Raw genomic sequence first — 27,743 nt, 5'->3', positions numbered from 1 at the left:
TATGCAGTCCGAGACAAGATTCAGCTTTTAATGATACTGAAACCAAGTTTATGAAGAACAATTTTCAGTCTAACTTCAGACTGGAAATGAAGTTCAAAGACTAATCAAGATAAGATACAGTTTTTCAAGTAAAATTAATGGTACCAAAGTTGAAGTAAGCTTTACGATTACAATAATTTCAAATGTAAGTTTGCAGAATAGACTCTCAATGCAATGGCCATTCCATAGTTATGAGCATTCAACAGCAAAAAAGCTTAGCAGCACACAGTGGTATAAAACAAAAACCCAACGGAAAATTTAGCTTGCAGCTTTGCAATCCCTCAAGTTACATATTTATTCCACAATAACAATCCAAGCATACAGAGAAATACAGGTACATAAAGACAGCAGGATTTCTACAAAACGACTCTCATTTTTAAGCTGATGAATACACTTGCTCTTCCAGAAAAAATGGCAGCAACATGGTACACATACAAATGAAATGGCACACGTCAGAGACTTAGTGCTCCAACAGTTTTTTCATTTCAGTGAATCCATCTGGATTTCCATACTTGTTTAAAAGGAAGAGTAGGATCTGTTCATGCTTTTTAAGCTGTGGGATAAGCAGAAAGGATTAGAAATATACAATGCTTTTTTTTTTTTTTTTTTAAATGCTTGATTCAGATTAGGGTAGATCCTAAAACCACAAACTCAGCTAAGTCCCATATTAGTTCAATGAATACGCAGATTCTTTTTGCTGTAAAGTCTTCTGGAGGGGGAAAAAGCCAGCAGAACTGTAGCTGGCTTCCCCACCACCACCACTTTTTTTTTCCCCTGAAGAAGAAACTTCCTTGAACCAAAATGATGAAATACTCAAATTAGGACTGAGATCAGGATCTTAAACCTGGTTATTCACACATACCTATTTCCTGATATTTTCAGTTATATTGGAATCTTGGGTCTTTCTCTTCATCTGTCATGAGACTTTGAGCCAAACTTATCCAAGTAAGGAAGGATGACAAAACAGAAAGTGACCAAACTGAAGTCAGAAAAGACATTAGGTAGATCACACTGGAAGACTGAAGAGATACAGAGGGTGAAGGGAGAAAGAGGTTCAACAGCCTTGAGTGGGACAGAGAAATCTGCTACAATCAGGAGCAGCAGTTTTACCGCCTTTCTGCCCCTAAACTGCTGGTAACTATGCTTACTCTGAAGCAGTGAAGTCTAAACGACCCTGAAAAGAAATGCTCTCTTCCTACCTCCTAAATATCAATATGCATATTTTTGCTTTTGACCTTGCTGCTTCTGGCTGGGGAGAGAGGGGGAAGTTTGAACCACCCTTGAAATGGGTTTCTGTCTTTAAAATTCAAAATTTTGCTCATTCCTCTGACACAGATCCTCACTTTGAGGAAGGCTGATGCATCTTTTCTGGTAGACCTTAAGTTATTTCTAGTAGTCTAAAATTCCAATTTTTCATAAATAGCCTAAGTTAAAATAAAAATGAGAAAGCCTAAAGCCAGAAAGCCTTCAAAAATTACAGTAATATACCATATCTGTAAGAGACACTTAATTCTTTTTCAAAAGGAAAATGAATAATCTTACAACTGGCAAACACTGTTGCAAATGCCAGTATTTTACTGCACTCAGATTCTCAGCCCTCGCTCCATGACTGAAACTGTGGCACATACTAATTTCTGCTACCTGAAATACACATTTTAAGAATTTTCTTACACGTGCAGCTGTCTACCAAGTTGTATCCACAGCAAAACACAGACATATTACTGAAAAAAAATCCAGCTGCCCTTTGTCCAAATGACACAGTTTATGCAAAACACCGCCACTACCTTCACACAACAGCCAAAAGCAAGTCTCCTGAGCCTTCCTACTCTAGGAAAAAAAAAAAATAAAGCTGTACATGTGGCAAAACATAGACTTATGAAGTCTATGTGATCTCTACACTATCCTCCCTCAGTTTCAGGGTGCTCTAATTATTTACCACATAAAAAACAAACTGAGAAAAAGCACTGGGATATTCACTTCGTGTATCTTCAATGTTCCGGTTAGCTATCATCTCCCTACTCCCATTTGCTACACACAGGGCTTCTTTTAAATTCTGGAAATGTAAAAAAAATGAGTATTGTTTGGACTAAATCTTACTTGCATTTTTAATTCTGTGCAGCAGCATTTGGTCGCACATCCACTGCCTACAAAAAACAAAGCAAGTGAATGAGCAACATACACATGGACACTGTTTCCCTAATTTAAGGGGTTCTTCAAATTAAGTAATTTGAAGTAATTAAGTGGAAGTATGTACCTTGATGTTCAGTATGTAAGTTTTCAGCACTGCAGGACTTGACTAAACCTTCCATCACCAGTTTGTCAGCTACATTCAGACTACCATTTTCACAAAGTTTCTCCACTGTTACTAAATTAACATTTCCATTAATCCCTTTCCCTGTAATTGTGACGTATTTATTCAATAACATTTCTTTCAACCTGTCAAGTAATAATGGAGACCACTCAGCTTTCTGTATTCCTGTGGAAAAAAAAAAAAAGTACAGTCAAGTTTGTTCTATAAAGAATTCCTTTCCATGACTTGAATCTTATATGTAATGCCATCACTGTTTTTGAAAATACGATGCTAAGTTTTCCTAATATAAAATATCTTACATTCAACAAATAATTAACTAGGAATATACTTTCTAAAACCGCTTTCACAGTATTAACCAGTATACTACATCAGCAGAACATCACATTGTTTATCAGTATCAAGGAATGAATATTACCATCGGAATAGGTACAGATTTATAACGTTCAAGAAAACCATAAAGGGCTTTTTGGGGGTGGGTTTTTTGGTTGTTCTGGGGGTTTGGGGTTTGTTTTCTGCGTGTTGGTTGTTTTTTTTTTTTTTTTTTTTTTTTTTTTTTTTTTTACCTGCAAGTGAACATATAATTGTCTGAAAAGGCAGCTTTAAGTACGAATCAGTGATTGGTAGCACCTCTGAACGTGGTAACGTTTCTGTGTTCCCATAGTCTGCATATAGTACTTTCACTACAGACTCAGAAGCTTTTAGAACAAGAGCTCTGTACCAACAGCCATCACCTGAAAAGATTGGGACAAGAAGAATCACATGTGAAGTACCATCTTATAAAAACAGCTTATCCCAAGAACAAGAATTTGTTTCGTTTTCCAGGAATTTTTTAAATACTCTGGTATATACAAAAAGCCACTTGAAAAGAAGCAAGCCCACAGAAAAAGGGAATAGTTTCCAATTGCTGCATTCATAAAGACTGCAGAAAGTGTTGCTTTCAGAATTTTGCTCAAATAATACAAATAAGATTTTTCCTATAAAACTGTTTTAAGAACACTAGCATACTGTATTTCTAGCTCCTTACTTTTGTTTTCCAATGCATATTAACTCTCAAAACATAACCAAAATACAAGAAAAAATAATCGTCTTTCCTCAATTGTCCTGAAGAGCTATAAACAAAAAATACATTAAAAAAAAAATCAGCGGAAGTTAAAAACAACTGTCAAACCCTTAGCTATACTCTTGTGGGTCTGCCTAGTATTTTATTTTTTTTTTTTAATTCATCTATCCTGTTTTCCATAAGCTGTCATCTGATCTAGCACCCCAGTTTATTTTCAGCACTTAACCAAATCTCCTGTAACAATCAACATTTAATATTTATGAGTCAACAGTACTTTTTTTAAAAAAATATTGAGCTAATATATCAGCAGAGTGTCTCTTCTGAAAGACCACAACAATAAATTAAGTTCCCTCCCTGTTAAGAATATTTTTGACTTGAACTAACGGTTCGCTAAGCCTGGACAGCTTGTCGGGCTAACAAGGCTGAATGATCAGTTGTCACAGCCAGGGTCACCACTCAGTACCCACGCAAAACAACAAAAAACCACCCAGGCACCCACAAACCAGAAGTGGATCCGTATAGATGCAAGCGCACTATTGCTCTGCCATGAATTTCATGCCTCTGTGACTCAAACACAAACAAATTTCAGTTTAGACAGTAACTAGCTTGCTTTACTCTTAGAGCTCCGTACATTTTGCGGGGCACAACCTTCTCTCCTGGACCGTCAGACCATTTCTTTGCCCTAAACATGCAGCCAGGCTATCCTTTGTAACAGAATTAAGATATCTGTACGCACTTTAAAGGTGGCATTTTACCTTTTTCTAAAGCAAAACCAAAATCTGTCTTTTACTGGTCAAGGAAACACAAGAACAAAGGATTGCCTCACCTGAAAACCTAGCACAACAGGCTTCACCCAATTTTGGCTTGAAGGGCTGCTTCTTACAAGATTTACAGTAGCGTTCTAGTTCAATCAACTGCCTATGTAGCTTCTCTTGATCTACAGAAAAAAACATTTGATAACTAACAACATTTGGGTATAAAGAAGAGCATACTTTTAAGCTCCCCTGTTCCCACCTTTTGCCTTTTTTTTTTTTTTTTTTACATTTTTCTAATGTCCAAGCTACATTTCCATGTGGTTCGGTTGCTATAGGCATTTGTTTTATCAACTAGCTTCCAACAGTGACTTCTATTAGGAACAGTGAACACTTTTTCTTACCCTTAGTTTGAACTGGCACAGCGTAGAACAAGTCTGGGCTTACAACTTCTGTTACACAGACAGATACGGTTTCATCTACAGCCAATTCAATCGACTTCCAGCCTCCAAGTGAGGTTTCTAATAGAAACAGTAAGAAAATGCGGTGTACCACTTTCCTCCAAACATGCATATTATAAGTAACTGTTACAGATTATCTTTTTGAATTTTAGAGACAACTGCATGTCTTCACTTTAAGAAGAGAAATCTAAACCAAGGTAATTCTTGCTTAATTTGCTGTGCATAAGCTATTAGCATATAAAAGTAGCTAAAGTAAAAAGCACCACAGAAAAATAAGATATTGGAAAGTAAACATAGGAAAAAAGTTTCAGTTGTAGCAAGTTTGTAATTCTCTACTATCAAATATTCAAATAGCATTCATTTAAGACAAACACAGCAATTTTCATCTTTCTCTTTTTGTCTGTAATGCCACCTGCAGGGCAGCTTGTGTTTAACTGTAAAAACTGACAACATAATCAAGACTATGCATGTTTATTATTAACTATGGTTAAACAGCAAGATCACAGTTAAAGGCTGGAATAGTGCAAATTCTTGTTCAATCTAAAAGTTAACATTCATTTAATTACCTTTTTCGTCAACAGATGTTTTTGGGAAGTTATTTTTATCTTGTAGAAGTTCCTTTACAGCCAATTTTTCAGAAGTTAATATCTCATTAATCACTTTTGGATGACCTGTGGAATTATCAATAAGCTCTACACCTGCCCCATCTCTGGAAAGGGAAGTTACTCTGGCTTGAAGCTTTATCCCTGCAGTGTACATACGAAGTCTTGCTGTAGCTTCTGGAATCCATTTGCTATTACCAGGCTTTATACCTAGGAGGCAGAAAAACTGTTCAAGATACCTCCATTGAGTGACCTACTTCAACAATTTATTTTAATTTTAAAAAATCCTTTCTTTTTTTTTTTTAAACCACAGTTCAAAATACCGAGGCTACTTTTATTAGCTTTGGGATACATGTACTTCACTCTTTACTGGTCTTTCTCTTGCTCCTTTCTTCTAAAATAACACTTTCCCTCAGCACTCCGAAGTTTTCTTATGCTTTAGCTCAAACAACACTGTTAATGCTATTTATGAATCAATTTAATACAGCCTTTTATCAAAGGAGCAGAAAATCAAAGTGTTTTAAGAGACAAAAAAAAAACCCAAACAGCAGAAGACACCTTGATGTGTCGTCTTCTTGTGGTTTTGCGCTTTTTCCTGTTTCCACATTTTTTGTTTTTAAAACAAGTAGACTACGTTAGAATGAAAGAATAATTCTGTAGAATTTTGAGTGATTTGGTGTGGAAAAGGAAGAGGCAGAGAATTGGTAGAAGACTGAGAAACAGCAGTACGGTGCCAAATTCTGCAGGAATCAAATGAAACATCACTATAGAGAACTGAAAGGCCAACTTGCTTCATAAAAAACAGATGAGCTCCTTTGCCTACAAAAATTTTGAGAAAAAATTAAGTTGTACAAAAGCACCTTTACTCCTAGCAAGGCAGCAACCAAAAGCTAGTAAGCACTACAGATGAAGCAGAACTAAATGACAAGTTCCCTTTGACTGGTAAATCAGTAAGTAACCTCCATGCGTATCACTCCACAGCACTGTGAGGAGCTCAGGGAAGAGCCACCATCTTTCTGTTAAATACCAGTCTGCTGTGTAATAAGGCTAAAACAACGGCTCCCACAATTTCCAGAGGCTGAAAGCAACACAGACATTTACTATAAAAAACAAAAAAATACCCACAGAAAAACCCCAAAACCCAGTTCTGTGCAGTATACCCTGCCATCACCTCCTTCCCCAAAGCAACAAGTCTCTAAATGCAATAGCTCTTATAAGAGAAAGAATCCATAAGAAGATCCACCTGAGAGCCAGCATTTAATTCCTTGAAATGGAAGTTTTAGGAATGAGGATGAGATCTGCCGTATTTTATCCAGTGGTACTTCCTCAACATTTCCATAGTCCACAAAGAATACTTTAACAGTTCCATCTGAAGTAACATTTTGCACCAAAGCACGGTACCAGTTACCATCATCTAATTTCAAAAAAAGTTTAAAAAAGAATAAAAATTACTTAACACATTTAGTAAGTTTACCAGCATTAACTTTTTAGTAAATAAATCAAATTCTTTGCTATCCTCTGCCAATGCAAACTATCAGCTCCTTTTTTTTTTTTTTTGCTTTATGTTCAGCGTGGAAAAAAAAAAATATTAGTCTGTTACTTACCAGAGAAAAAAGCACAGCAAGGTTCTCCATTCTCAGGCTTAATAATATTTGGTGGAGTTTTCTGACAGTATTCAGACAATGATTTGTTAAGTAAGTTAAGAGCAAGTAACTCTAAAAATTAGAAAGAAAAAAACAAAGACAAGAGCAACGAAATAAGCTGACTTGAAGTTTATCAATACTGTTTGCTGTATAGCTTATTTATAAAAAAAACTGATGGGAGATATCTGTGAATTTTAGAATTTCATAAGAACTGTTGACACTAAGTTAAACTATTTAATTTACTTAGACAGACTTATTAGCAGGAAGAGGTGAGATAGCTGATATTTACTAACAAGTTAGTTCAGTATGATAGCAAAGTGACCAGTAATTCTTCCTGCTAATCCACCAAGCACACTTCACTCCAAAATCTAAAGTATATTTTACAGCCAGATAACACCACAGGAATTATCTAGTTCAGACAGTGCATATGACACGTTTTGGGATCTCATCCTGGTTGCTTGTTTATTTTTTGCATCAAGTCTGTTAGCCTGTTCTTTTTCTAGTAGGCTAAAAGCCAGCGTCTATCAGAAGTCTTTATATATGCAAATAGAGGAAAAAGATTATTCTTTTTAGCTTATCCAAGGGGAAGTCAAGTCTCAAAAGCTGCATTCTCTCATTTACATGTTACTTTATCTCTTTTGAATCTTTGTAAGTTTTTACGAATTAGAAGACGACAGAGTACTCAATGCAAGCTCCAGTAAATATTGTATGGGCACAGGGAACAAGTCTCTTATTTGCTATCTTTTGTTTAGATAAACTTTGCCTAGGTTATGGTAGCTCTTTTCACTTTTCTCTATATTCTTAGATTAAGGTTTATTCAACTGCTTACCTTCAACATTTTCAGATTTCAATCTCAGAGTCACTACATACCATGATCTAATTTCTTCATCATTCCACTTGTATTATTAGATAAAAAACCACAGAGGTAAGCCTTGGTGCTATAAGCTCACTTGAAATAGTAATGCATTAGAACTATAATAAGTGACAAATTGGGAAGCAAACAAGCAGAAAGAAAAAAGCTGAATAAACTTACCACTGTTATTTGAAATCTGACAGTAGAATTCTCCAGGACTGTACAGCGTACACACTACGACATCTACTGTTTGTTTAAGAGTTAATTTACTCCACTTGCAAATTCTTTTGTTCGTTGTGTCCTCTAGAGAGGACAGAGAAGAGAGAAATAGAGGAAGGAAGAGAAATTAAAAATTTTTACAGGAAAAAAGATACATCCTGAATGCTCATTCATGTCCTCAAACTTCTTGTTATAAATAATCTAACAGACTGATTACCAGTGAAAGCCTCTTAGCAGAATAAAAGCAAGTAAAAGAATTGTGCCAGTTGCTCAATGTATTTCATTGCTACTGAGAAGTGCAAGCCATAGATGAGCAGAGAAGGGTAATCACACAAAGAGGTACAAGACCAGGTGGCAATAATCTGAGCAAGAGGGACTCCAGGTAACCTTGGTTTCTGGGAAACAGGGTAGGGGGCATAGAAGAGGGAAACAGCTGTCACCAAGAGAACAGGAAATGGTCTAAGGACAAGAAAGAACAAAAAGATTAATAGAAAGACTGGTTGCAGAAATTTGCACTGTATATTATTATAAGGTACTTGAAAGAAGCTTATTATTTAACATAAGTTGTAGAATAGATCATATGAAAACTAAATTATGGCACACTGGAGAAGCCATCGTTTCCTCCATTAGCACATTATTAAATATTCCTGTATTTTTCATAGCTGTTAAGTTTGTTACAGCTTGTGGTAAGCAACAGCATGCAGAAATATTGTCAGCCTTTTTAAGAGTCAAGTCCAAGTGGCTGGCCTGCGACTTCAGTAGACCTTTCCAGTTTTATGTGTTTGTGGTTTTTTTCCTGAAAAGGAAGCTCAAGAACGTTTTGAGCTTCAAGGAAGACCACACTGAGATGCTGTTCCATCTACCCAGCACCGTGTCTGACAATAGATTACTTGAGGGAGTCATATTGCCCAACAGGCAAAGAAAACAAACCACAAAACCACCCCACCAAAAAAAAAAAGTAATATCAAAACAGGCTCTCAATTCTTCTTTATTTTCAGTGGAATACAAGACTATCCTTCACACTGTAAGCAACTGCCAGATCCCTACTGGAAGAGACAAAGCACACTTGGCGTATTTTGAGAAATATGCTCGAAGAAATAGAAGCTGGCTGAATTTTCTACCCTGGAAGAAAGAAACATTGGCAAGAAAAATAAAAATTAACAAATGGCTCAAAGTTCAGAGAAAGCTTTAGGATGCTTAACAACTGTGAAATATAATTGTTTATTCTTTCATGTGATGCTGAGATTTCTTCTAAGTAGTTCTCTAAACCAAAAAATATACTGTTTATTGCTTTCTGGCAAGCTTACTAAAGTCTACTCTTATACCTTGCTGGATCCAGCAATCACAGATTTAATCACTAAATTTAAATAAAGCAAACAAGTTAATGAAAAATTATTTTGCAAGTTGACAGATAAATGTATCTGTTGAAATTCCAATATAAAAAGCACAAGTTTTAACACAAATAAGACAAAAGTTGTTAATCTGTTTAGAACCTGCATTCAAAAGCTCCCACTCAGTGCAAGAAATTAAAAAAAGGTGAGAAGTAACAAAGAAACCCATGAAGTACAAAACACGTCCAGGATGATAGCCACAGAACAACACATGCTTGGAGATAACCATGAAAGTTACCATTCATTTGAATTTTATAAGAGATTCTTTAACCTCTGAACAAAGATAAGGAATAAGCATGTCCTGGCTACAAAGCATTTAGTGGGGAAGATCAAAATTAAGGGATATGGACATAGCCTTGACAAAAAGACTTCCCCCAGTTTTCAGTACAGACCCATAAGGAAAGAATATATAATTTTACCAGATACGGGATGGAAAAAAGGGGCTTAACATGCTTCATATGACAGAAGCTAGGAATCTTCCCACAATACAGAGAAGTGTGACGTAAAATTTGAAAATCTCTCAAATTGAAGCTTTGGTCACTAAATGCAAAAAAGGGAATTTAGGCATAGCCTTGAAGTTGTATAGGCTACTGTAGTCAAAAAAAATTCAAGGAATAAATATGTGGATTTAAGTTTAAAATATAGGACAATGAAGATGAAATACTATTTGAGCTAAAGGACAAGGGCATAAGAACAAGCAGGTACTAACCAGGCATGACATACTTCTACTAGAAATTGTAAGGCTCCTAACGAAAGTGAAATACCAGTATGGTCTTCCAGAAGTAAGCAATTGCAACTTTGTTGTGTATGCACACATATACACATACATACAGACACACAAGCAAATACACAATTTCTTCATGGCAAAGTTGCCATGGCTAAACTTCAGAGCTGTGAAGGCTAGACTTCATGAGCCAGATTGGAAAGTTCTTACCAGTTAAGAACTTGCATTCTTTGTACCCACTCTAATAGGAGGTTAAATAATGCCAGTTCAGCAAGATGTGCTGGTACTCACCATCTGCTTGCTTAACATCACTCATTCCGATTGCTGGAAAGGCGATCCTCGACTCCTCAGCTGCACAGCCTTTCTCTTTGAGACAGCTTGATATATTTATTATTGGAGTAACCGATGCATCTACAAGCTCCACCACAGATCTAACGTTATCTTTATCCACTACTTTTACTGTGAACACTTTGTCTTTCACCAGTTGGTTCATAAAAAAAATAGTTTTTGATGTCCAGGCTCCTAATGGTGGCTTTACACCTAAAAAGGTCACATAGTATGGAAAGGTTCTGAGGACAGTCCAAGTCTCAACAGTATGTGGAAAGGTACAACAAAACTGTTTAAAACAATAGATTAGGCAGCAGATATACCAAGTAACTTACCCTGACTCATGCTTGTACAAGATTACAAACCCAATTATCTAGATTCTGAACTTTTGTAGTACTTGGATTTAACAAAAGTCTGGCAGAGATCATGTATGATTAGTCTATTACACAAAGAGAATTCAGATTTAATTCTTCCTTAGTATGAATGTCTACGAAGTGTCAGTCTTTGGGTCTCATGAATACAACCTATAGTTTTGAACAACATTAACCAACTCTCAGCCAATGTATCTGCATCTTCCTCCTTAACTATTTACTGCTTATGCTATTAAATTTATTTCTAAGATGCAAGTTATAACCAGAACTTTACAGTAACAGACAGTCAGAAGTTGCCTTCCAGAAAGATATAATTTATGCAGCAGTAATCCTTGGCTCTAATCAGGAAACATTATCTGATCACTTTTTTATGTCCATGTTGTGTTTAGGACCTTTCTTGGTCCTAGAACGCTCATTAGCGGCTATAGGCATCGTGATTTTCCCCAGAAAAGAGATTTCTTTAGGTCACATTCGATATGCACTGGTTTCATCTCTACATACAAGGGAGGCACTGTTTTTTGTTTTCCTCCAAAGTAAGAAGCTAGAATGCTGCTCTGAACTTTACCAAAAAATTTGAAAAGCAGGTTAAATAATGAGTATTGTAAAGGAAGGATAGACATCAAGTATTCTAAAGGAAGGGTAGGGAAATAGAGGGGTGGACTATCTTGCATAGTGATGGGAACAAACAGAGAAAAAAAATTTCCAACAGCAGGTTAAGCTCTTGTATGTATGACATACAAGTATGTCAAAACCAACGGATTATGATCCTGGCTTGAGACAGAAGGATGAACTAGGAAGCGCCAAAGTCCCTTCCAGCTTCACAGATTTCACAAGCCTACAGAAAGGAGTTTACCAGTAGTTTCACTAGATTTGCCTCAGCAGAGGGGTACAGATACAGTTCTGAACTTCAATACATAAAATGAAATGTTACCTTCCCCTGCAGTGTTAAGAACCACAACAGATTTAAGAATTCCACAAATCCAGTGGGTGACTGAATTTTGCTTAGAACAGAAGCACATGCAAAACCGAACAGGTATGTTAATACAGCACAGTTTTCCAAACACACAACTGCAGGTCACCAGGTACATTAGGAAAGATTTGTCACATTTTGTAGATATGCTACAACAATTAAGAATTACAGAAATAATGCTTAGTATTACCTCCACCCTTCCTCATATTTCATTATAAGACACTACAGATGTGATTGTTACATATCCCCACTTATTTGGCCTCTATGCAGTTTGAAACAGCTTATAGTTTATTTCATACCTGCCAAGGTACATCTTATGGCTTGAGCTGGCAAGTCCATTAATCTTGGAATCATAGGACGAAGTTTAGTCAGTGGAAGAACTTCACGATTACCATAATCTATGTAGCCCACCAAAACAGCATCTTCAGAAACATATTCTACAACAGCAGCACGATACCAAAGATTGTCTTCTAGAAAGGAAGATACAGAGGTTCACTGTACTTGCTTTTAACTTCCGAGAACAGAATGATTTTTGGGGGCAGACCACAATAAAAATACAACGTCAATCTCAGCATAAAAACCAGCAGCATTACAGTTCACACAAACCTTCACAAAACCCTTTTGAACTCGGTATCTACCACCATCACCCCTTGTAGGAGTTGAGTGTTGCAAACTCATTCCTTCCCCACAGAACCCCACCCCTTCACAAACACATATTGCAACAAAGAATTGACTACATTATGTGGAGGTAGTGCTTAATTTCAACACGTTTAGACAAACAGCAAACAGTATCTCGGCTGACCGCAGTTCAAAGGTCACACAACAGATCTAATAATTTAAGTATTTCACTTAAATTAAAATATTTGAGAAATACAAATAACAAGCTTACTCAAGTTTATTGAGGTACCTGAGGTACTGAACCGATCGCTTTCTCTAGCTAGGCACCTGAAACCAGTGCCAAGACAGCTTATTTGCAGTACTACCTTTTTCTGAATATACAAAAAAGCATTTATTTCAGCTTATCTGTTCAATCCCTGCAGCTAATCTATTCAAAGTAGCAAAACCACAGGAAATGTTTATCAATCAAATGACCAGGAACGTTTGTCAATCACATGAAGAAGTTATAGCAGCAACATTTCTGAAGAACAAGGCTCAAGAACAGCAATGTGTAGGTTTTTTTCTTGTTAAAAGCTGGATGAAAAGGAGAATGACCTGTGAGGAAAAGAGGTTCATCTTCATCCTACTGCACTCACGCAAACAGAACTTCAGATTCTAACACATAAAAGTATTTCTTTCATATAGACCTATCAACTCCTAGCACAAAACACTGCTTTATGCAGAATACTAGCCTATGTTCAGGCAAGATCCAGTTACGTCATGGGACTTACAGAAACTTGACATCAGTGATAACTATCAGGTGGAAATTAAGTTATGAACATACAGTTCAGGACTACCAGGTCTTGGCTAAATAACATTTTGAGAAGAAGTCTATCAGACCAGCATCATTACATATAATCCCATTTCTTCTGTCCCTTTTTTGGTGTCTAAAATTTCTACATTTCCAGCCACAGGATATAGTGCTCATCAAGACATTAAAAAAAAAAAAATAATCAAATTTCTTCATGGTCTCTTATAAAGCTCGTTTATACAAAAATGAACCCAGTGGTAAGAGTTTGCTTAATGAAGGGACCATCTTATGGTCTTTTTTTTTTAACTAGCATTTTACAGATGTCATCATTTGCTATTAATAAGTTTTAAAATCACTACCAAATGCTATCCACAGCTAAAACCAGACACAAATAAATGAACTCTATATGAAATGTTTCTAAACATAAATTGTGTTTATTTTTTGTAATAAGGTGACATAAATTAAGAGACGCATTTTCACTTCATTTTTACCTGTGAACTGGGCACAGCACACATTTCCAACAGCAGGACGGAAAGCTGGACTACTGGGAAATTTGTCACAATGTTCATTAAGAGACACCTGAAGTTCAGCAAGTTGACCTGTTATTAAAATATATAGGTTTTGGAACATACACTGTCTTGTAACTATTACAAAAGTACACAAATTTCAAGTTCAAAGCCTGGAGGAACATCTTGTAGGACAATGGAGATTACCTCACATAATACCAAAATAGTGATGAGACTAGGACTCTTCTATCAGCAAGATCAAAGAGAGTCCTCACATGAGTCTGAGCAGTAAAGAGAATGGACAGGGAAAGTCAGTCACAGACTTTTTCAACACAGGAACAAAACTGAAGCCAGTAGGAATTGAAACCAAGCTAATGGAGGCACGCTAGAAAGAAACCAAGGAAGACAGCTCTTCAAACAATAGGCAGATTATAAGTATCACTTCTTGCCAAAGGACACGCTATGCGTCTACCCAAAACTCAAAGGCTGCACAAGTACACCAAAGAGAAACGCACTGTCGAAGATACACCAGATCACACTGAGCTGCAAAAGCCCTTTTAGCTTGAAAAACAATAAATGCTGGCTCTGACAGCACAAGGAGGACACATCCCACAAATTTACTCTGCTCTTATTCTACCCAGACATCTGTTTATGGGCACTGTGAGAGGTGTACCGAAATCCCTGCAGCCTAGTACGCTGGCCCACTATAATGTTACTTATGGTCTTATGTTTTACTGTATCAGAAGACACCAAAGCAGGGGTTGGGCACTACTATCCGGCCTTCTCATACTCAGATATTCTCCCTATACTATGTAACAAAAGTTCAGTCCATGAACCCAGCTTATGAGGAAACACTTCCCTCCAGTGGTAACGCAACAAGGCATCACAGGAATAAACAAAGTAATTAGAAACTCACACGCATTTCTGGAACACATGAGAAAATGTATTTAACATTAAATATTTCTGATGCAAAATGAATTCAGATTGTTAAAATCCATACCATATCATTTTTCTACTTTGCACTACCCAGACTGCCTGCAAATTATCACCTTACAGGTGAGTAAGTGATATTAATGGCTAATGCTGCCAAAAACATCCTCTACAGCACCATGGCTCTTAACTGACTGAGGCATGGCCTAATACTACGGAGAATCACCATTTCAGATCAAACTACACAACTAGCAACACCTCCCTCCAGCCACTCTCTACTGCAGAGAAAAAAATGCCATACTAGGTTATCTTACATCCCGTTTTCAACGCATTGCTTACGGGCATTGTGTATCTGCTGACAGAAGAAGTCTCCTGGATTTCGAACGCAGGAAACCACACCGGAAAATGCATCTCCGATACATACAGAGACACACCCTGTAACTGAATTAGCACAGTGAAGAAATTCTTCATCTTCAGGTATTTTTTCTTTACTGCCCTTGGAATGGTTTTCTGACACTGTACATGGGGGGAAAAAAACCAACCAAACAACAAAAAAAAGAGATTACTGATTAAAGCTAGATGACTTTGAAATGTGCAACCTCACCAGCCAGAATTCAGAGACTTAAAAACTGTGCTAAATTAAAACTACAAAATTTAAACACACTGAAGCAGTTTATTCTTTTTGCTGACTCTTTGAACTTTGAAAGCTCCTATCGTATTATCCATGAAATTAATGCTCACATAATCATCACTAAACAAGTACTTCATACTATTAAAAAGCATGGTAGGGGAACCTCAATCCATCCCACTTCTACCAGTGCCAGCAACAGACGCCCAGAGCCTGGAGAAGGATCACAGGTCAGCAGAAAAGCACCTGGAGTGCAGCGCAAAGGAATTCCAGCCACTAAGCCAGCTTCATCGGGGGCCCAACTTAAATGCCTCTGTGCAAACGCACATGGCATGGGGAGTAAGAGGAGTTAAGAGACATGGCATGCCTGCAGGGCTATGACCTTACTGGCATCACAGAGACACAGTGGGATGGCTCCTATGACTGGAGTGTTGGAATGGAAGGACACAGGCTCTTCAGGAAGAAAAGGCATGGGAGACGAGGTGTTGCCCTCTACATCAAGGACCAGCCGGAGCGCATAGAGCTCCGCCTGGGGATGGATGAGAAGCCAACCAAGAGCTTATGGGTCAGAATTAAAGGGAGGGCAGGGACAGGTGACACTACAGCGGGGTCCGCTACAAGCTACTGGTCCAGTCAGGAAGACAGAGCAGATGAGGCTCTCTACAGACAGATAGGAGCAGCCTCACATTCCCAAGCCCTGGACCTCATGGAAGACGTCAACTGCTCCAATATCTGGTTAATATTCAAGGATCACCTCCTCCAAGCTCCGGAGTGATGCATCCCAGCTAAGAGGAAGTCAGGCAAAAAAAACAGAAAGCCTGCATGGATGAACAATGAGCTCCCAGACAAACTCAAACACAAAAAAGAAGCCTACAGATAGTGGAAGCAAGGATTGGTAGCCGGGGAGGAATACACAGAAATTTTCCAAGCAGTCAGGGATGAGGTTAGGACGCTAAAGCCCAGATTTAAATTGCTGACACCAAGTTGTGTGGAGCAGGCAACATGCTGGAGGGAAGGGATACCATGAAGAGGCACCTGGACAGGCTTGAGAGGTGGGCCCGTGCAAACCTCATGAAATTCAACCAGGCCAAGTGCAAGGTCCTCCATCTGGGCCAAGACAATCCCAAGCACAAATACAGACTGGTCAGAGAATGGATTGAGAGCAGCCCTGAGGAGAAGGACTTGGGGGTGTTAGTTGATGAGAAGCTCAATGTGAGCGATGTATGCTCACAGCCCGCTCTACTCCACTCTCATGGGACCACACCTGCAGGACTGTGTCCAGCTCTGGGGCCCCCAAAATAAGAAGGACATGGACCTGTTGGAGCACGTTCAGAGGAGGTCCACAAAAATGATCAGAGGGCTGGAGCACCTCTCCTATGAAAACAGGCTGAGAGAGTTGGGGTTGTTCAGCCTGGAGAAGAGAAGGCTCCGGGGACACCTTATAGTCCCTTCCAGCACCTAAAGGGGACCTACAGGAAAGATGGGGAGGGACACTTTATAAGGGAGCAGAGTGATAGGATGACGGGTAATGGTTTTAAACTGAAAGAGGGAAGATTTAGATTGGATATTCAGAAAAAATTCTTTATTGTGATGGTGGTGAGACACTGGAACAAGTTGCCCAGACAAGCTGTGGATGCCCCATCCCTGGAAGTGTTCAAGGCCAGGCTGGATGGGGCTTTGAGCAACCTGGTCTCATGGGAGGTGTCCCTGTCCATGGCAGGGGAGTTGGCACTAGATCTTTGAGGTTCCATCCAACTCAAACCATTCTATGATTCTATGATAGGTGCTACTGTCACTAGTGAACTGAAGGAAGCTCCACTAGATGATTTTTTTAAGCAGGAAGTGACACTAGTGAACAGCTAGAATATCTACTACATTCAGAATATCGTGTGACATACGAGGACTTAAAATTCCCCAAGTTTTTTCCATCTCTTACTAAGGAGTTTGATTTGCTTGCTTACCTGTTGGAGAGTCTGCTCCTTTGGCATTACTTCCGGGAGTTAAATCAGACCTAATTTCTAGAGGTACTTTATCTAGGCAGTCTCCTAAAATACAGATGTAATAAACAAAATTATTTATCATACAAGATAGCCATCACTCAGTTTCATTTCAGAAACATCTTCTGAGCCTGACCTATATCCCTACACAAGATGATCATGTATTACTTATTTGTTGAGCACTCATGCTTAGAATGCAAAATAAAAGCAGTTTCAGAGCAACTCAACTACTTGAGTTTTCTCAAGACATTCACAGCTTCAAGACTGTTTGAATAAATGAGCAAAGCGGGAACAATCAACATTTACTTGTAGTTGCTGAAGATTGTCGGCTGAAAAACTGATTACAGCTTTTCATACAAGGATTCACAACACTGAGTATGCAATGAATTACCAAGGCTTACAAGAAATCTTGAGTTTCTTAGCTATTACGTATTCCATTTCAAATGCATGAAGCAGTATTCAAAGCTTTCAATATAGTTATTTTCAACTGAAAACCTGAATACAGTTGTTTAAGTTGCTTGTAAAGTCAGGAAATAAATGCACGCAACATTTCATGAATGCTGTCATATTTTTGTGATCTTCTCTCCAAGAGGTTGGCAAGTTATATTGCTTTACTATTAGTGTGCTAATAGCACACCAAAGCAACCACACGTGAAATATGCCCAGCACAACTTTGAATAAGTTGAATTTACACAGGATTAAAATGAGCCATCATTTTATGGACTGCAGGGATTATGACACGAAGATAAGCTTCCTGCACACCAGGAAATTTAGCAAGCTAAGAGGATCAAATATCATTTCCTTCAAAGTTTCTGTGTGCTGCACATCAACAACAAGAATGTGCTCTTAGCACTATATTTATCTTGCTCTGCAGACAGAAAAGAGCCAAATAAAATAGCCCCCCAAATAATGACAACAGGCCACACCTTCTCTGTATTGATCTGGCTCCATAATCAATGCCACCCCTCCAGCTCAACTGAAAATCTGAATTCAGACTCCTCAAAAGGTCAGGTGCTCTGCTTGTCTCTATCCACTGAGGCTTGCTAAGTTAGAAATGTAAACGTGCTTAGAGTTCTCCAACTAGATACAACAACATCCAGTGGTTGCACTTTCTTCGGGGCACTTGTTTAGTGAGCACGTACGAAATATAGCAAAAGCTGGTAAAATTCTTAGTGGAACTAGAAACTAGTACTATCATTTTTAAAGAGTTAAAACCACATGAGATGAAAGGAACAACATGGTCCCAAATCTGCATGCATGTATTAAAACAGAAAAATAAACACGACAATTCAGAAAATACTCTATTTATTACAATTGGAAAAGTAACCTTACTGGAAACCTATTACTGGAAAAGTAACCTTACTAAGATTTAAGGCTATTAAGCATAACAAGATATTTCAGGTACAGACATTTTAAAATGACCTCTATATGGAAAGGTGAAATAAAAGAAAATTTTAAAAAATAAAATAAAATCAAGGGGTAGGTTGGGAGAGTGACAGGAGGGAGGAGGGCAAAAAACCACCTCTCTCTTAAAGGTATTGCACAGCGGTAGGGGGATGGAACGTGAACATGAAAGACTTATCAATTCTTATCAATTCTGTTGGGTATTTTTCCCCACACTACCAAGTACTTACCAAAATCTGGAAGAACAACATCTACAACAAAACTCAACATCATTTCCTCCTGTAATATGTCAACAACAGTTACTGAACAGTGCTTTCCCATGAGCTGGGAAGAAAAGCTGGCGATGCCTTCATTCCATCCTTTTTCTTTTGGATCACAATTAGCAAAGGAACACTTAATGGCCTAGAAAGAATTACAATTAGAACTACATCAGATAAGGCATCGTCTGCGACTAATAATTAAGGCCCTCAAAAACATCATCTTGCATATAAAAATTAAAGCTGCTGTTGGAATTTGAAGCGCTATCAACTAACTTCTTTACAAGAGAGTTAAGAATTAGGAAATTAAGTTCAAAATGTAAACTGCAATTCCTCTGATTCTCCCACTATTTATGTGGTTTTACGTAAGGCACGGTTTTATCACATGTCACACCTGACCACAGGTGCATGTCCTAACTTGACCTCAGCAGACACTGAGGGCTTTATGCCAAGATTGAAACAGCTTTCAAAATCTTTTATGGACCCAGCAGAAAATCACGTGAACAAACTATAAAAGACTATTCCAATAGCTGTCAGTCATAGCTGTCACTGCTTGACAGAATGCTTCTCTATTCTTCTTTGTCTATAGTTAAACATACTAGTTTAACTCACAGATTAAAGCTAGACCATCTAATTTGTAATGGAAGACATTCACATAGTATGGCAATGAACTCAGACCAACAGCTGTCTTTACTCCAAACAAAGTTTGCCCAGACTACAAGCAATTTTTCACTACTGCATGAGACCAGATTAGCATATGCAGGCAGAATGTTTCCCTTTGCTGTCCCCTAGCATATAAGGGCCATGCAAACTTAACTGCCCTGCAGGTTTTTTTTTTTTTTTAATCAATTCAGAACCCAAGAATTCTGTGACTAGGAAGAAAAAAGCCATGTAGCCTTCCTCACTCCTATGCAATAGCTAGGGAACATTTGAGAAAGTGAACCTTAGTGTAGTATAGCAGTTTTTACGCACCACTTTCACTGAACACAAAATACCATTGATAGTGACAGTCACACTGAGACACCGAGTTACACTCATCTCAGAGATATTCATTTAAAATACCTCAGTTACTTTTAGGAAACTAGAACTCACACACGGAGGAAACAACAGTTCAATGTCTTTGTGCAGAGCTTTAATCCAGGAGAGTGGAATATTTTCTTCATTTCCATGATCTATATAGAATACTTGTGCTTTCTTCTGCAATATATCCACATCTTTTACCAGTGCTCTATTCCAGGTCTGTGTAAGAATAAATTACAATCTTAGTAAGAGCACAACATATTTTGCTTTACTTCATCAGGTTTGTTTATCAACAAAGGCACTAACGAACTCTGAAGCAACTCAAATGAACACAACTCACTGTAGTGTTGACTGGCGTGAAGATAGAATTCTACTCCTATGGGTATTGGCTACTGTACAGTAAATTAAGGGGGAAGAAAGACAAAAGAGGGGTGGGAAGGGAAACAGGAGCTAGATGTAGCTATAGAAACGTAAACAGAAAAGTCAGGTAAGAAATGAAGTAAGAATAACTTCCTTATTAGCAGAGTCATATTCCAAACTGTTCTAACTACAGTAGTTTAGACTTGCTAAGAACACACACAGCCTTCAAGCAACAGTAGGACAAACAGTGCCTATACAGCTCAAGTACATACAGACATAGAAGTGAACTTTTCAGAGGGGGCAAGAAAATCAGTGCCTTAAATGTGAGTTCCAAATGTTGTAAAGTTAGTTACTACCACAATTCCACCACAATAAACTGATCTCTAATTAGCAACCTCCGCTGGTAAAGACATAAAAGCAAAACATGCAAAACATGACCTCAACATAGAATGGTTATTTTATGGACAACCAGATATTACCTGATCCAAAGAACACCTTGCAACACAGACTTCCCCTTTGATAGCAATATATTGTTCTTGAATAACTGTGTTAGCGTAACAGTCTTGCAGTTTCACGTAAAGCTTTCTGATCTGGTCTATAACTTCTGGAGAACTCATCTGTATATAAAATTCACTTGGACTCTTGAACTCTGTTACTGTACCCTAAAGAGAAAAGCCACAGCAGATGATGCTTATGCAAGAACAACTTACAGTATATTATTCAGAACCAGCATTCATTTCAACAAATGCATTTCAACCTATACCTGATTTTGTTCTTTTATTTTCAATCTAGAAGTAATTAAATGCAGGGAACAAAACCAGTGATGTTGGTCTTAACAGAAATAATCTTCCTCACTTACTCCCACTGCCCCCATCGTTTGCATTTACTCATCTTCATAAAAATAAAGGAATTTTACATGTGAGCAAAATAAGACGAATAGCTGGGGTGACACACAGCTATACATGCTTAACAAAGCATCATAGGATTCTTCCAAAATAAAAGTACCTGAACTTCCATAGCTTTTTTGATCCCTAGAGTCTGGAGATCTGAAAGCATTATTTTCTTTATGGGCTCTTCTGTCTCGAGGGAATCCACAGATGTTGAATTATCCTATTTAAAACAGCTACAAGTTATGTTTAAACTGGAATGGTTCAGCTGTAGCTCCTTGTAGTAACAAATGAAAAAAGAACTTATCATTTCAAGAAGCATATAAAAAACTGCTTTTTTTGACTTTCAATAAGTCTTACAGAGTTTGTATTAGTCTTGAAAATAACTTAAAACATTGTCATAGAGATATACTGAACAGACAATGAAAAACAAGTGCTGAAGTCACACATTCACTTCCTCCTTTCACACGTTTTACAGGACAACTCAGATATATTTCCTGCTTGCGATGCTCTCACAAATAGGAGGAATCAAGTTCCACCTGCCTCCTTGTAGCCTTAACACACAGAGTGGATTACAGCTACTGCTTTAACTGCAGGCACCTTTTTTTAAAAAAAACAAAAAAGGTCAAAACATTTAGTGCAGCCTGCCTAATGCGTACCATCTGTGCCTGTGACATCCTAAAAACATTATAAAAATAATCTTATACACATTTTTAGGTAAAAACTCTTTTACATTTCGACCAACGTACTGCAGGCAATGCACGATGACTGAGATTACTGTTAAAACTGCCAAATTAATTGTTTACTTGCAACTCCTAGAACATTTTCCATAAAAACACATCTCACAGTACAACAGCAAAATACATTTAAGATTGTTCAATACGCAATATAAGGTCTCTTCCTTCCGCAGAACTTGCTCAAGATTCAAATGGACCGCGGAAAAAGAAAACCTTCTGTTATTTCAAAATAAGTTTGCTACAAATTGTTTACTCATATTGTATGACCTCTTGATATAAAGGTGCCTCACTATCAGTGGATCAGTTTTACCAGAACACAGTCAAAACTACACACAGCAGAAAGTTATCAGGATGAACTAACAGAAGTCTCATGATCCAAAATGAAGCCTCCTTTCTAAATTCCTTCAAAAAGTTAAGCAGATGAATGAGCTACTTCAAAGAAGTGTATGACAAAGGAGTTTTTTTGTACAGTGCAAACACGGGGCTAGTTGGAGATATGCCTATTTACTCGTTTAAATATCATCCCAAGAAACCATGAAGACAGAAGAATGATCTCCTGCAGAAGAGTTCATAGGAACACTACAGGAAACGTTTGGCCGAAAGTAAGATCAAGAGAGGCTTCAAAACATTACAAAGGAGAACTGTGTCACTTTTAATTCCTGCTACAGCAAAGAAACAAAAGCTTATCTGCATCTCTTACCATACAATACTACATTAAATGTATTTCTCAAATTTACAAGGCTCTAAGCATCAGCTCATGATCTGCAAAGAAAACAAGAAGATACCAGAATTTTTCTGAACTGGATGAGCTACATCCGTTTCCTTCCTAAAATGCTTCTCTAGCAACATCATACATGTCTTGATTTTTAACTTTCACACAAATGTTTAAAAAAAAAAAAAAAAAACCAACAAGTTGTCTGATAGCATTGCTAAAGGCTGTAGAAGTAACATATTTTTGAATGCTTCTCCCATTAACTTTTGATTTGAAGCACTGATCTTTCTAAAATGAGTAATTATAATATTTGGAATTTGTTCTTTTCCTGTACAGGTTAAATTAAGCATATTGCAACTAGCTCACAGCAGATCCATTCAAGACAGTGAATATATATATATATATTCTGTACCTTAAGATAAACTCCCTTCTCAGTTTTAGCAGGTAACTTGCCTCCATTGTTATTACTTACACTGTAATAAAAAAAAAAAGTTAATTTTGAAGAACTAAAGATAGACAAATAGCATTCATAACACTTACTTGCAAATAAAACAAAAAGGCTGTGTTCATAATACGTGGGTTTTGTCAACGCTTATAACACTCTCAAGAAAAACAATATGGTAGATTTGTTAGATCCCCATCATGCAACACTTGGTATGTTTTTCCTAATGCCATCAACAAGAATTAAATTGATTTTGATTAAAATGGAGAATGTTGTTGTAGAGCTCTGCTAACACTGTAATCCCAAGCAAAACTTAAGAACTATAAAATCATTTAAAAAAAGTGTTGCTATTTCAATTGAATACGTAAGTAATATCCAGGCAACTTATATACCAGATTGTTCCGTGTTCCCTCCATTCAGTCACTGTAGAAAAACTTGTGGGGGAAAGAACATCTCTCTTGTAAACTTCGATTATGGACACCTGGTTGCAGGTTCACTGAACTGCTATCGTCATGCTAGAGATTGTCGACTTAAATGCTCAGATCACTCCCCTAAACTGTTCCAAAGCCAGCCAGACAATTTGTTCTGTGTCATAACCTAATGGGTGCTTACTTCAATTGAAACAGATTAGAGAGTGATCTCTTGAGCATCTAAACTAGCATGTCAAAAAGCAATAACGAGCAGCTAGAGAATGGCCTGGCTGAGACAACTTCTTCTAATTGAGCTGTGCTCATCAAAGAGAAAATATCCATGAATTTCACTGAGGCTACAGTTAGATTGAAAGCGTGCCTCTTCAGAGTCTGTTAAATGCAATCCATTAACCATACCACTGCTGAAAAGCATGGTCTCATTTGTACTCCCTTCCCCACGTCATCAACAGCAATAACAAAGTTATGTGATAACCTGGTATTCTTACTGCATACTCACATAGTTTTGACACAAGTAAAAATAATGTTTTTGCTTTAAATCACACTACAGAATACCTTAAGAACTCCAACAATATCTTTCAAGTCAACTTTCTAAAGCAGCAGAGCTGAGTTTTCTGACAAGTATGAGATAATGCAGTACTAGCCTAAGAATAAGCAACATATTTTACTGTAGTAGTGCTTTGACACAGTCATTTAATTTGTATTGGGATGGATATTGTCTTTCAGTAAAGGTTATTTGGCAGAACTTTTAACAAACTTACTTCTGTTTAACTGGCTCACATACAACACTATGTGTTGACCAATCTTTCTTCTGACAATCTGCAGAGCAATAGTATATTTGCTTGCATTGGGAACATCTGAAGGATCCTAAAAAAAAAAAAAAAACCAAGAAAGTCAGAGATAAATATCTATTATCAGAAGAGACAACAGCTGTTAAGATACAGACTCCATGTATTATTTAATAAACTGCTTTGCTTTACAAGACAGTTCCACTATAGTTCTAAGCACATGCAAATAGATATTTGTATTCACGTATACCTATCAGACATTACTGCCCCATATGTCCCAAATTCCTTCTATACTTAAGAAGGAAAAAAGAAACCATTTTTCATTAAGGAGATGCTCTCTTCTGTTTATCAGTTCCATAACTCCAGCTATGTTCTGAATAGTTGCTATACTTGCATCTGAGAGAGAAAAATACACATCCATTTTAAGATATTTCTAAGCAAACCTTCTGATCTGGTTTCAAACCTTCTGATCTGGTTTCACTGATAAATACACTATGCATCACAGACTACAGAACAATAGGCACTTACCAAACAGACCACAACGATGGCAAGTCCTCATTTGAGGGGGTGATACTAATGAATTAAAGAGACTCTTCTCATAGCCAATAGAGAAAACATTTTCAGAGGAATACTGCAATTTCTTTGGCTTCTCATGAATCAAATCAGAACGCGACACCTGTGGAAAAAAAAAATCTTAAGTGAATCTTACCAGAAAAGAAGGTGCCCATTCGGGTAAAAATATACTAACATGCCAAAATGTGACAATAAAGAGAGACAAAATTGCAAAGGTCTACAAAGAGCAATATACGCTGATCTTTTCTGCTTTCTAGATGCGTTCAGAATATTTGGGGCAATTATAAAGTACAATAACTCACAGTATTTCCTTTATCAGCTGCAGCTGTCAACAGCAAGTTCCCTCTGCCAGTTATGCCTTCCATGGAACTTCCTAAAGTAGAAATATTTGCAAAGGGATACGATTAACAATGCTAATGTATGCACATGTTATGGAGTATTTGTAGTAAGACACGAGGCTCTTATCTACTCCTACTATTCTGCTAGCACATTTAAGCAAATAGAGATGCTAGGACCATGTCACACTTTGGAAGTCACTTCTTGTTATCACTTCGGTACTATGTTTATTCAAACTTACCATCAGTGATATTATTAAAGCAACAGTTTTACCCCTCTGTGCTTATCACTCAATATAAGTCTTAATATTCTCCATCCATAAACTTGTTTCAATTAAATTTGCTCATCAGGGGAGAAAAAAAATAATTACATAGCCTCCAATATCCATAGGACAAAAATTCAGAATAAGCAATTTTACAGTAGGTGAAATGGAACAAGTTTCTTTCAACAGTTGAACATATAGTCTATGTTAAGAGTATACCTATACATAGTTTTGTCACATCAACAAGTATGCAGAAACAAAATACTCTGAAACAAGAGATTCTGACTTTCCAGCAACTGCCTCATAAGCCTTGTTGTCTTTCCGGTGAGTTTATTCTTTTCAAACCACTCTTACAAGACAAACTTTCACCTAAGCCTGCATACCAATATATTAGGAACTAAGTTTTTGTAAGTGGGCAACTCACAAAAAACTTGTTTCAGATGGAGACTACACATGTCATTTGGAGCTTGTTCCAGTCTGGCAAGTTTATTAGCCCAAGTTCTCCATCAAGCCAATATAAAACTTACATGGCCTTTTTTCCCCACCTGGAAGCAAGTTAATTTTGTATACTTTGCCTAAACTAAAATTCTTGCCTAACATGAAATAAAATTTCACATACACTCCAGACCTAAGGTGGCTGTATACCAAACTATCTCAGATCTCCCAGAATCAAGTCTTTCCCTCCCCTTTCCCCCCCATTAGCAGTAAAACAGAACGTGGATCAGACAGTACCGAGGCACCGATGAAGGCAAGAGACACTGCTGGAGGAACTCCGACTCCTGCTGCATGTATCCATGCCAAATTTCCCCAGTACTCCAATTATCCTGTTTTTTCAATTATCTAAGACATTCCAGCCCACACAAGTTTGGATAATTAGGAGTCAGCTGTTATTTATAAGCCATACTCATACTGATGACGTTTATCAATAACCAAGCACATACACAATCACAGAAGAACAAAGTCAAGACACCTTTGTCAAGCTTTGGACAAAGTCTCTCTTTTATTACACTTGCACTGCAGTTAAAACTTTGTGTATTGTTTCAACACTTAGCAAAAAATACCCTGTATTGTTTGTTCACAAAATACTGACTTTTGTTAGGTATTTCAGAAATTGAGCCTCAAACCTAAGAGCTTCTCAACAGGAAGTTGGCAATTGTGATTCTGCTGCTTTAACCTTCAACTGCAACTTTATTACCTTTGTTCTTTGCTTGAAGCGGTTCTGCCATCGCATAAATGTTCAAATCAGGGTATGACGAAAGGTGGTTGTATGATGAAAGGTGGCTGTAGGCCAGGTAACTACAAGAGCATGGATTTAAAGATTAATTCAGGCAGGTGCACAAATTAAATATTAAAATATTTTAAAGTCATGTTCTGAAGCTATACTTTAGCATCAGTTTTGGAAGGCTAATTCTCTACTATTTCTTTAGTTTGTACTGTAAAAAGTAAAATCCTTTCTGTGTTAAAGATCTCCACAATGAACAGTCCAGATTAAAAATAAACAACAAAGAGTCCTTTATGAGAGGAGAGCACTGAGGAGCAGGGGGGCTGTCATGACCTGCACATAAAGCTTGCCAGAGTCACAAGGGCCTGTCTTTTTTGAGGACACCTCACTCTATTTTAGATAAATCTTCCCTATATTGGAAGCTGCACTTATGGGCTCTAGGCGACTGGGAGAGCAGCCACAGCGAAGGCCCTGGGATGACCAGCCATTTCTGAGGGGGCAGAGCCATCGCCTGAGGGGCGACCGCTGTGCCAGGCTCTGCCAAAACTAAACTTTGGCACCTGCTTTCACAACACTAACACACAATATTATTAGTTTAAATGTAAGAATACTCTCTCGCTACACCACATGGGAGAAATCAAACTAAAATGAACTCGCAAATAAAGCAGAGCAGTCTTCGGGCATACAAACTGACACAGCAATCAATTCAACCACAAACAAGCTTTCGCAACCGAGCGGTACCGGTACATGCTATTTTAATTAGTTCAAAATAAAATTAAACATCCCTACCCCACAGCCCCAAGCCGAGGCTAGGCCGCTGCCGGCGCAGACCAGACCACACCGGACCGGACCGCGCCTCTTCCCTCCCTCAGGGCAGCGCTCGCCCCCGCCGCGCCTCACGGGAGGCCAGGCCGGCCCCTCACTCGAGGGCCCATCGGCTGGAGAAGAAGCACCGGCGCTGTGAGGGGAGCGGCGACTCCCCGCGGCTCCTCCCGCCCAGCAGCGGACCGCCGGCGGGGCGGGGGCACGTGCTGCCCGCCCGGTAGTAGCCGGCGGGAGCCGGCGCTCCCCGGCTGCGCCGCCATCTTACCCGGGAAGGGGCGGGCAAAACAACCCTCCTACG

The 27,743-nt window shown here is 38.0% G+C and overlaps 1 protein-coding gene across 1 annotated transcript; it reads right to left on the bottom strand.

Moving 5' to 3' along the window:
* Window positions 1-87: 87 nt before the first annotated feature.
* Window positions 88-27,743, bottom strand: TDRD1 (tudor domain containing 1). The gene is made up of 25 exons (XM_074592625.1): window positions 27,711-27,743; window positions 26,594-26,694; window positions 25,103-25,173; window positions 24,756-24,903; window positions 24,201-24,306; window positions 22,982-23,042; window positions 21,239-21,343; window positions 20,713-20,895; window positions 19,946-20,092; window positions 18,827-18,998; window positions 17,157-17,240; window positions 14,907-15,083; window positions 13,623-13,730; window positions 12,023-12,193; window positions 10,347-10,595; window positions 7,902-8,024; window positions 6,830-6,940; window positions 6,469-6,639; window positions 5,190-5,435; window positions 4,567-4,683; window positions 4,237-4,347; window positions 2,914-3,081; window positions 2,294-2,515; window positions 2,137-2,183; window positions 88-592 (listed from the first exon to the last, which is right to left on the bottom strand). Exons 2-25 carry the CDS (start codon window positions 26,622-26,624, stop codon window positions 500-502), a joined length of 3,222 nt encoding a protein of 1,073 aa, XP_074448726.1. The 5' UTR covers window positions 26,625-26,694; window positions 27,711-27,743; the 3' UTR covers window positions 88-499.

The sequence above is a fragment of the Larus michahellis genome, chromosome 6 (genome assembly GCF_964199755.1).
Source record: "Larus michahellis chromosome 6, bLarMic1.1, whole genome shotgun sequence".
NCBI lineage: Eukaryota > Metazoa > Chordata > Aves > Charadriiformes > Laridae > Larus > Larus michahellis.
Note: the sequence above shows the minus strand (reverse complement) of the source record. Positions and strands in the feature narration are given on the sequence as shown.